Raw genomic sequence first — 11335 nt, 5'->3', positions numbered from 1 at the left:
GGTCTCTAAAGAAGGAGGCCATCTGGTGTGTTGTGGTGGAACTGGTCCTCCTGGGAGCAGATACGGCAGAGGCGGAGGAATTGGGAATATGGGATGGCATTTTTTGCAAAAGGTAGGATGGGAAGAGGTGTAATCCAGGTAGCTGTGGGAGTCGGTGGGTTTGTAAAAAAAAAAAAATGTCAGTGTCAAGTCGGTCGTCACTGGAGATGGCGAGGTCCAGGAAGGGGAGGGAGGTGTCAGAGATGGTCCAGGTAAATTTAAAGTCCGGGTGGAATGTGTTGAAGTTGATGAATTGCTCAACCTCCTGGCGGGAGCCCGAGGTGGCGCCAATGCAGTCATCAATGTAGCGGAGGAAGAGGTGGGGAGTGGTGCCGGTGTAATTACGGAAGATCAACTGTTCTACGTAGCCAACAAAGAGACAGGCATAGCTGGGGCCCATACTTGTGCCCATGGCTACTCCTTTTGGTCTGGAGGAAGTGGGAGGATTCGAAGGAGAAATTGTTAAGGGTGAGGACCAGTTCGGCCAAACGAGTGAGTGTCTGTGGAAGCACACATGGCAGTGGGACCTACAAAGCAAGGTTACCATTTCGATAACATGGTTCTGTTGCTGCCACATTTAGCTTCAAGATAATCACCAGAAATTCAGTGATACCATGTGAATAAGCTGGCCTTGAATTATTTCATGAGATCAATTAACACCAGTATTGGTGTCCTCAATGTCCACATGTCCATATTTCCATTGTTCCAATATTGGGATAACTTTAACTGCAAAACATTGCAACATGTGAAAACTTGGAGAAAGTTTCTTTTGGAGTCTTAAATTCAGCCAGCCAATTCAGTAAAGTGTTTCCTTCTCTAACTAGGATAGACAATGGCAAACAAAATCAACTCTTATTTTACAAGCTGAAATAAATATTAGTTGTGCACAACCAAAATGCAGCTAAGGATATAGATAAATGTTAGTAGAATTTCAGCATTATTCCACAAGTGAGAAAGTGAGTTTACAATGATCTGGTCTGTGTAAATTACAAATGCATTCCTCACAACTGGAATCAAGTACCCTGTCACATTACTTTGTGTTTAGGTTGGAGCACAGTTAGATATTTAAACCTATAAATATGCTGTGCATATTAAAGCTGCAAAATATTTTGTGATGTCACAAAAAAGAAAGACCTTGCATTTCAGCAAGTTTCACTCACTTGAACTCCCAGACTGCTTCAAAACCAATGTAGTAAGGTTAAAATGTAATTGTCTCTGTCAGAAGGAGTGAAATTCCATTATGATATCCAGACTGTTAGTACAACTTTGCATAGAAAAGGCTACTTCTGTGTCACACTGACAAACCAGATGCTATTTGGTAAGATTGCATTCTGAGCTTTAATTTAATATTTTGCAGAGAAAGCTACCAGTACTATCTCTAGGTCAGTCTGTCGACCTCAGGCCAGGAGAATTTGTAGTTGCTATTGGGAGCCCTTTTGCTTTGCAAAATACCGTAACAACTGGAATTGTCAGCTCTGCTCAACGGGATGGACGAGAGCTGGGTCTCAGAGATTCAGATATGGATTACATTCAGACAGATGCCATCATCAATGTAAGTACATTGTATCGAGGTCTTTTCACTGTGTGAAATACATTGGAATGGAGTGAAATTAGCCTAGTTCAAATTATTGTGGCAGGCCACTTCTGCCACGTACACTAAAACAGTTGCTGTGTTTGTTAGCAAAAACTGAGAACATAAGAAATAAAGTGATAATGGGCCAGTTCATGTAGCATGTTTTGTGCTCTCTGACATGAACTTTTATGCTGCTTATTTAATCTCCAGGGCAAGTTATAAATGCTTCCTGATTCTCAATAGTAACCAAGTTCCAGAAAGATTATCACATTCTGCATAGCCATTAGTCGGTTTGCTTTAAAATCCAATTATCCTTGGCTATGATCAATTGAGGAACGTTACTTCAGAAGGATAGCGGTGGACAGGCAATAGTAAAAATGTGCATTGGAGCAACTGTAATAATTATTCATTCCTGTCTGACACCCAACAAAAATGGGAAAGATGGCCTGACCATGGCTAACAAGGGAAAATAGGAATAGTGTAAGATCCAAGGAAAAGGCAGACAAATTTGACTTAAAAAAAAAACCCAACAGATCTGAAATTTTGAGAACAGTTTAGATTTCAGTCGAAGAGGACAAAAGTATTGATTGGGAGGAGGAAAATCAAGTGTGAGGTTGGGCAGAACAGACAAACTGATTCTGAAAGCTTCCAAAGGTGGGTGATGAGAAAAAGACAAATGTAGGTCCTTTACAGTCAGAAATTGGAGAGGTTTTCATGGGTCACAAAGAGATGGCAGACAAATTAAATATGTATTTTGGTTCTTCCGTCACAAAGGAGACTATAAATGTTGGGGAACACGTGGTGCAGTGAGAGGGAGGACCTGAAGTAGATCATAGTTAGTGCAGAGATGGGATGTCAGGGAAATTGATAGAATTAAAGACTGACAAATCCTCAGAGCCTGACTAGTCTATGTCTGGTCCTAGAAATTGGATGCAATGATGGTCATTTTTCAAGAGTTTACAGACTCTAGAACAGTTCCTATGGATTAAAGGGTAGCTACTGTATCATCTCTATTTATGAAGGGAGGAAGACAGAAAACCAGGCATCTAGAGTGGGTAGCCTGAAATCAGATATGAGGAAGATGTTACAATCTATGACAAAAGATTTAACACCTGAGCACTTTGAAAACAGTGAAAGGGTCAAACAGAATCCGCATTTACGAAAGGGAAGTCCTGCTTGACAAATCTACTGGAGTTTTTTTGAGGATACGTCTGGTAGAGTTGATCAGAGGGAGCTAACTGATAGTGTTTACTTGGACTTACGGAAGGCTTAGTTAAGAGATTACAATGTAAAATTAAAGCACATGGGATTCTGGGTAATATACTGACATGGATAGGGAATTTGGTTGGCAGACTGGAAACAGCAGTATTAAATGGCTCTTTTTTTCCAAGTGGCAGGCAGTGGACTAGTGTGGTACTGCAAGGATCAGTGCATGGACTCCTGCTAATCAAAATATATATTCATGATTTAGACGTGTAATGTTTCCAGACAACACACAACTGTATGGGAGGGTGTGCTGTGAGGAGGACGTAGAGATGCTTCACTGTGAGAAGGTACAGAAGCCTGAACGCACGCACCAGATGTTTCGAAACCAAATCTAACCTATGATTATTAGAATGTTGAATGGATCAGCAAACTCTTAACATTTGCCTGTACCTGTGTTTTTGGTTTTGCTGCTGTGATCTGCCTGTATTGCTCACAAGACAAAGCTTTTCACTGTGCCTTGGTACACGTGACAATAAATTCAATTCAATTCACCAGTTGAGTGAGTGGGCAAATGCATGGCAGATGAAGTATAATGTGGCTAAATGTGAGGTTAGCCATTTTTGTGGCAAAATCAGGAAGGCAGATCATTATTTGAATGGCGATTAGATTGGGAAAGATGGAGGTGCACAGAGACCTTTTAGTGACTGGCTGTCCTTGGATACCAGTCACTAAAAGCGCACAGGAGCAGCAGGTGGTGAAGAAGGCAAATGGTATGTTGACCTTCATAATGTGAGGATTCGAGTACAAGAGTAGGGATGTCTTACTGCAATTTTAAAGGGTGTTTATGAGACCACATGTGAAGTATTGTGTGCAGTTTTGCTCTCCTCTGAGGAAGGATGTACTGGCTACAGAGGGAGTGTAATGAAGATTTACCAGACTGATTCCTGGAATGGCAGCTCTAACATATGGACTGGATCAGGTATGACTATAGTCAGTAGAGTTTAAAAGAATGAGAGCGATCTCTGAAATCTATAAAACTCTAACCAGACTAAACGAGGTAAACATAGGAAGGATATTGCTGCTGACTGAGAACCTGACTTACAGTTTAAAGATACAGGGAATGTAGTGATTGCAATGAGGTGAGCTAGGTGGACCTCATAGAATGAAGTCGCTGATTGGGCCTGTTAATCTGATCCAGTCAGGGAGCCCTGGCGGACAGATAGAAAAAGGAGTGTCCATCCAGGTGTTTTCCTATCTTCCTGGTGGTGGAAATTGAATAATATTTGTGCACTGTGTCTCTCTCTCTCTCACACTCACACTCACACTCACACTCACACTCACACTCACACTCACACTCACACCTGGGCTCACACTCACACCTGGGGAAAAAATAAGCACAACCGCAGTTAGGCGGTAGTGTGGGGGTTTTAAAAAAGAAAAAGGAGTGTCCGAGGTTCTGTTCACTGAGAGCTGGCTCTGAGGAAACTGGATCAGTGTCAAGGACTCTCCACATGTTTAAAAAAAACAGACTTGGTGACGGGATTAGAGTTATTTCAGGGTAGCATTTAGGATCGAGATGAGGAGAAATTTCTTTATGTAATCAGCCTGTGAAATTCACCATAGAAATTTGGTTGAGGCCAAAACATTGTTTTCAAGAAGCAGTTAGATATAGTTCTTGGGGCTAAATGGGTCAACGTGTATGTGTGAAACATAGAAACAGGATACTGAGTTTGGATGATCAGCTGTGATCATGCTGAATGGTGGAGCAGGCTTAAAGAGCCTACTCCTCTTGTTTTCTATGTTAACTCTATCACAGCATTACAGTAAGAAGACAGTGTATTCCTCATGCTCAGTGTTCTAACTTAAACACCAGTGGCACCTTTGCTATGCCAAGATGTACGAATGGGTGGCATGGTGGCTCAGTGGTTAGCACTGCTGTCTCTCAGCGCCAGAGACCCGTCAAGTGAATTGGCCATGCTAAATTGCCCATAGCGTTAGGTTCCTTAGTCAGAGGGAAATGGTTCTGGGTGGGTTACTCTTCGGAGGGTCGGTGTGGACTGGTTGGGCTGAAGGGCCTGTTTCCACACTGTGGTGAAACTAAGATTGTGCCTAAAATGTCAACACACTTTTAATTTGCATATTTAATACAGCATGTTATCATCAAGTATTTATGTAGGCCATGTTAGTGATTCACAAAAGATGAGTGTAGTTTTCAATAAAATTCATACCCAATAAGCTCAAAAAGGTGACTAATATTTTCATTGCCTTTTGATAGTGTTTTTTTAATCCCCCAAAGCTGTTGATCTAACTTTATGTGGACATGAAAGTCAACAGATTCAATGATGATTGAACTAAAATCAAGGGAATTATTCTTAGTCAAATACGGAATGGTTTTGAATAATTTTCATTGGTTCTGGAAAAAAGCAGGATGGGAAAGGAATTAGTCCTTTGGCAAGTTAATAACTATGATGACGGTAAATGGTCTTACATAGTCTTGCATAAGAAATCTGCTGCATAGTTATAAAGATCAAATGAGGTGATGATTGATGTTAAATGTGCTGACCTAAAGTTAGTCTGTGCAACGAACTGTCAGGATTTGTAAATGCCTAATAACCAGTAGAATCAAACATCAGCATAATCTCTTATGGATTCATACACCACCATGAGACACTACCTTTGGGAAGAAGTAGTAAAAAGAAAAATGGGAGGATATTTCACAATTGAAAGAGGGTGAAGATATTATCACCTTTTTAGTGGAGTGCAACTTCCTGATATGCCACCGTGATGTGGTTTCTTGGTGAAATACTGCTGCCAGTATGGTGTAGTCTGATTGCTGTTGCCCTATATGTTAGCTTCTGTATCAAATACAGTATATTACATCAATTGGATTTTTGTTGAGACATATCTTAAAGTTTGTTCACAACGTTGAGTATTTACACTGCTGTAATATCACAGTTATACATAATCTGGGATTCTAGCTTACTGATTTTTACTGCCCATTCAATGTACAGAAATGAATGAGTGAACAAACTACACTTAAGGCAGTACAATGGGGATAACTGAAAGTGAGACCAGTATCTGATGTCATGTACCGTTGGGACACTGACACTACCTGCCTTGTTTGTAATCTATACAATAGTACACTTAGTTCACAGACTGTTAAATTGGTAGCTTTCTCGTGATGTTGTGCAATAATCTGTATAATTGAATGTTGTTGCCATTCAATATGTATACTCAATATCTGCTTTCTTTCTATGTATTTCACATCACTGAAGTATGGAAACTCTGGAGGACCTTTAGTGAACTTGGTAAGCTCAATTATGCCATTTCAACTTCTTCCATGATTTAACGAAAATATTTGTTTAAAACGTACTTGAGAAATGCATCCATGACGAAGCTTTATTGTATCTGCTTTGTGTGTATTTGCCATTTTTTTTGTTTTTGTTAGCTCTTCGGAGCAGATCAGATACTAACATCTGGATGTTGTTAAAGAGTTAAGATTTAACATGGTTTTATCTGTCAGAAAAATAATTATACTATGCAGAACTTCAAAGCATATATCAACCTCTGAATCTAACAGCAGCAAATACTATCAGTGACATTTGGAATACACCCTGGAGTTTGTATTTTTTAAGCTTTTAAAACATTTATCATTCTACAGGACGGGGAGGTTATAGGAATAAATACACTGAAAGTCACCGCAGGCATTTCCTTTGCAATTCCATCAGATCGCATTGCAATATTTCTTACTGACTCTCGCGATAAACACACCAAAGGTAAGAATGTTAAGTGTGTCAACTAAGCTGGTTTATTTTCTAAAGTGGCAGATATAACAGTAAGAAAGCATAATCTTGATCACCACAAGAAAAACAAACCAACAGCTGCAAAATCTGCTATAAAGTATGAAACATGACACCCCAGGCGAGAGCAGGAAGCAATTGTTTTGAATGATGATACAGGAAAAGGCAATAGGATATTCTGCAATTCAAAGATTGGATATAAATTTGGAAGTACTACTTGAAATCGGGTCAAATATGCAAAAGCATAAGTATGCATTTTTTAAAGGTGGGTGTGGTCTGAAGTAGGACTGATTTTTGTTTTGTAACATCACCCACAATCTGACATATATTCCTACAAACGTAAAGTAGGAATGTGAAAGGGAAAAGGAAGTGAATTTAAGAAATGGGCTGAAAATTGATTTCCTGCCTCAGATATTTGAAAGGCAACATAAAACAAATTACGCATACACATGCACACGCACCCTTCAAATCATCTATGTATACATCATATTCAATATGTTGTATTTTAAGGAATACAATTAAGGAATATTTTAAGGAATATACTGAGGTGGCATTTTTTAAAAGCCTGATCAGTTGTGGGAAGATCCATGCACTCACCTCCCATTAATAGCAGATGTTTGTAGTTTTGATTTAGACTTACCCTGAAGTAAAAGTATTCAGTCCTTGTTTTAAAAAATTAGTAGGACCATAAGAAATAGGAACAGACATACGCTGTTCGGCCCCTCGAATCTGCTGTGCCATTCACTAGGATCATGGCTGATCACACATTCCTTAAGAGATCAAGAATCTATTTAACTCAGCCTTCGATATTCACAAGGATTCTGTCCCCACAGCTTTCTGTGGCAAGGAGTTCCAAAGAGTTCAACCTTCTGAAAGAAGCAATCCTTCCTCATCTCAGTCTTAAATTGGCACTCCTTTATTGTGAGACTATGCCCTCTGATCATAGACTCTCCCATGAGGGGAAATGTCCTCTCAGTATTTACGCTGTCAAGACCCTTAAGAATCCTATATGTTTCAATGAGATCACCTTTCATTCTTCTCAACTCCAGTGAGTATAGTCCTATCTGTTTAATCTTTGCTCATATGTGTATTACTGCGATATAGGGATCATCCTATTGAATCTTCTCTGCATTGCCTCCAATGAAATGATATCTTCCCTTAAAGGAGGGCCCAAACAGCTCTTAGAGCTTCAAATATAGTCTTTGCACCTTGTACAGTTGTACTAAGACTTCCCTAGTCTGATACTCCAACCCCCTTGAATTAAGGGCCACCAACATTCCACTAGGCTTCCTGATTAGGTTTTGTGCTAGTTACAAGTTCTGGTACAAATGTATCTGCTCTTGAAATGTGATAAGTGGTATCTGGTATCCTTCTCTTGCAATATTAGATAATTCGTAGGTACAGTAACCTGACCACAAAAACACTCTTCACAGAGATTGTGGTTTATTTGGGAGGTCTTCTGGTGAATTTTCTTCTGGGAGATTATCATGTGCTAGTTTAAATCTATTTTAACTGGTTAAGAATTGGACACTTTGTCAAAGTTACAATGCAATAACAGCACTCCAGTTTGTGCCACATCTAAATTATTTCCGGTGCAGGCTTGAAGAGATGGTAGTATCACAATAAGGTTTGGAAGGGGAAATTGTATAGATAAAATCTGAAAGGAGTGTGAACAATTGAAGCTAAGTGGCAGAACAGGAGGATTTTTTTTCTATTTATATAGCACCTTTATATCATAAAAATACCCAAGATCCTTTATTATCCTAATAATAATAATAATAATAATAATATTTTAGCCAAAGATTCACAGGCCAAAGGTGGATTGCAGTGTGACTCGCATAAAAAAACCCCATCATATTGGGCTGAATTTTATGTTTAGTTTGGATAGTTTGTCTCAGTGATCCATAGTGAATTTTCTTTCTTCAAAGGCAGAACTGCTTGCTGCTGTTGGGACCTCTCGGGATTTCTGGCATTGGTAGCATTTTTAAAGGCCAGCTGCACACTCCTCCTTGTCTTGCCAGCAAGGATCTGCTCCTTCACTGTGGCCTTGTGGGAGGGGGGGCAAAAAAGCAATGCCTGTCCAGTCACACAGTTGCTATGGTTGACATTTCATGGACAAATACAGAAATACACCTTTTGTTATTGAAGTGCAATTTAAGCACCAAGCTACACAGGTTACCTTTCCTTTAAACCCTGTCTAGGGGAGTGCCATTCTTTCCCCATGCCCTGTGCCTGGCATTGCCCAACACCGAATCATTGTTTTCACTAGATAGTGTGTGTGAACAATCTCAGCAACAGCAAAAGTGAAGGAAAAGCAAACAAAAGCTTCAAATGGCTGGGAACAAACATGTTTCTGGTGAGCAACCAATTTACAGTCAATGAGATCACTGTGCCAGTCCAGATCTGTTGGAACCAGTTGCAGATTAAGTTCTATTTGGTTTGTTGTGCCCAATGTTGAAGCCCTCCTACCACAGTGAAGATAATACTCTTCCCCTACTGAATGTCCTCATCTACCCCCTCAAAAGACTGCTGCTGCCTCTCTGCCAGCTGTTCAGCATCCATTCCATCCCCCTCTCTGCCTGCCCCAGTTGTTCAAAGCACAGTATGGAAAGATTACTCAGCCCACTCTGTCTGGGATGATGATCAGAGATGGCTTGTACGGTGATGGAGTGGAATCTTTTTCCATTTCTTTTGATGTGGCCCTCTCCGTATGATGCACCCTGCACCTGAGGGAAGCCAGCGATTTTGGCAAATCCATCTGCCCGGCTGCAGCACTGACCTTACCAACGGGTAACAAAATAAGGTGGTGTGACCTGACGTGGACTGCGGTGGGAACAGCCTTGATACAGTTGTGGAGTCAATGTTTGAGACAATACACAGATTGGCAATGCATCATGGGAAGGTGCCATGTGTATAAAAAGGTTCTTGCTGCTGTCACCTTGACTGCCCATGGAACAGAAAGGCCACCCACTTTGTTCCAGTCTCCGTTGCAGTTTCAGCAGTTGGCGTAGCTCAGTGACAGTCTCCCAGGACATCCTCTGTCTGCACCTTACTCCGTGGTAATGGTTTTAAGAGCAATGGATCTGGGATCTCCTGTATCTTCGACACACCCTGAAGGGACCTTTTTTAGCTGCAAGACTTGATGTAGAAGCTGTTCAGACACTGCTGGACATTGCTGCTGGTCCTCCCCTTGCTAGAGCATCTGTTCACCTTGATTTCTCCGCACCTTCATTGCCCCTCTGGCCCAATGACCACAATCTCTGCCACAGCTGGATCCATTGGTCAGGGTTCCATTGAACCTGTGTGGGGAATATCCGAAACAGAAGACTGCCTTCGTAATGTAAGCAATCAGCATTTACCTCACCTGTCTCATGGTTTAACATAATCCTCTGTCTAGTGGAACATGGGAGTACTCTGTCAAGGAACGTCATGGAATGATTCTCCATGGACTTTCAGACTTTGTTCCAATGTGCGCAGCAAATATAGGAGGGGATTGAGCATGGGATACCTTGTCACCCCACCCCTCAAGAAAGATAACATTGCATTCAAGAGCACGTTGGTGAATCCTTCCAGGTCAAGGTGAGAGGAAGGCATCTCCAAGCTATTGTGCAGTCTGGGATCTTGGATTGTCTTTATGAATTGTGGCCAGCAACTACCATTTAAGATCATTGTAATGACTTCTCCTTCACAAAGATGCCTTTGATCAATTTGCAATGATCAAGATTGTTAGTGATCAGGATTTATATCCCACACAGCTGGACACTGCCTGCCTTTCAGATGATTAACAGAAGACCAGTGCTTCAGAAGTGACTGATCAGTGCTGTTGAGGCCCTCACATGATTCTCTCACACAACCTCCCCACCCATCCCCTGCTCCAACAGAAGAATAACAATCACTCTGTCCATTTTGTGTGTGGTCAGTCATTTTCCATTTCGTGCACACTGACTTTGTATGTGGAAGCTGACACAGAGAATAAGTTGTAGGATAGAGATATCTGAGAGTCTCCACGTTTCTTCCTGCTGTCTCCATTCAACCCATCAGTACTGAGCTTCTACATGTTCCCACGTACCACTTTTGAATTACGATCTCCTGTCTCTAGGTTACCCTGAGCCCTGGTCCTACAGCTTAGTCGTTCCTGCAAGCGAGCTGTGCAGTCCCTCTCAAATCCAGGCTGGTTGTGACCAGAGGCATGCCCCTTCCATAGTAACCCATGGATTCCAATAGAGTATAATCTCCTGCCCCATCTTGCACACATGTTGAGTATCTCTCTTTTTCCTTACTCCCCCCCCCCACAATTTATTGTGCCTACACAGAATTGACTGTCTAAATGTCCCCACCACAGCAGGGACCCATGATATTTCCTTGTTTATAGCATTTTAATTTCTGGGAAATGAAGGGGTTTGTCACGCAACTGATACTAAGGCCTTGAGCTCCATCTCAATTCATACTTCTATATTCTATCAAATGGAGGTGTGTGTGTGTGCAAAACTGTCTACTTTTAATGTGATAGACACTGCTCACTGAAGTCTACTCAAATGGCCTTACTATGTCTCAACTACTCAGAGGCAGTTGACATTTCCTGAACCTCCAGTGATCATAGTCTGCAGCCTTGACTCTGTGATGTTGATGGCACCCAAATATTTCTAGTATTTGAGGCTCTTTCCCCCTTTCTCCCTTCCCCCTGTTTCGCTCCTCCTCTCCTCTCTTTTCTTTCTCT

General features: G+C 41.2%; 1 protein-coding gene across 1 annotated transcript in view; it reads left to right on the top strand.

Annotated features, from left to right (window-relative positions):
• htra3b (HtrA serine peptidase 3b) overlaps window positions 1-11335 on the top strand; it is a 44491-nt gene that overhangs the window by 16207 nt on the left and 16949 nt on the right. Inside the window, exons 4-6 of the mRNA XM_043698729.1 lie at window positions 1397-1591; window positions 6094-6126; window positions 6480-6594. Coding sequence (XP_043554664.1) covers window positions 1397-1591; window positions 6094-6126; window positions 6480-6594 — 343 coding nt within the window. The remainder of the gene's footprint in view (window positions 1-1396; window positions 1592-6093; window positions 6127-6479; window positions 6595-11335) is intronic.

The sequence above is a fragment of the Chiloscyllium plagiosum genome, chromosome 1 (assembly GCF_004010195.1).
Source record: "Chiloscyllium plagiosum isolate BGI_BamShark_2017 chromosome 1, ASM401019v2, whole genome shotgun sequence".
Classification (NCBI taxonomy): Eukaryota; Metazoa; Chordata; class Chondrichthyes; order Orectolobiformes; family Hemiscylliidae; genus Chiloscyllium; species Chiloscyllium plagiosum.
This window is presented reverse-complemented; position numbering and strand designations above follow the sequence as displayed.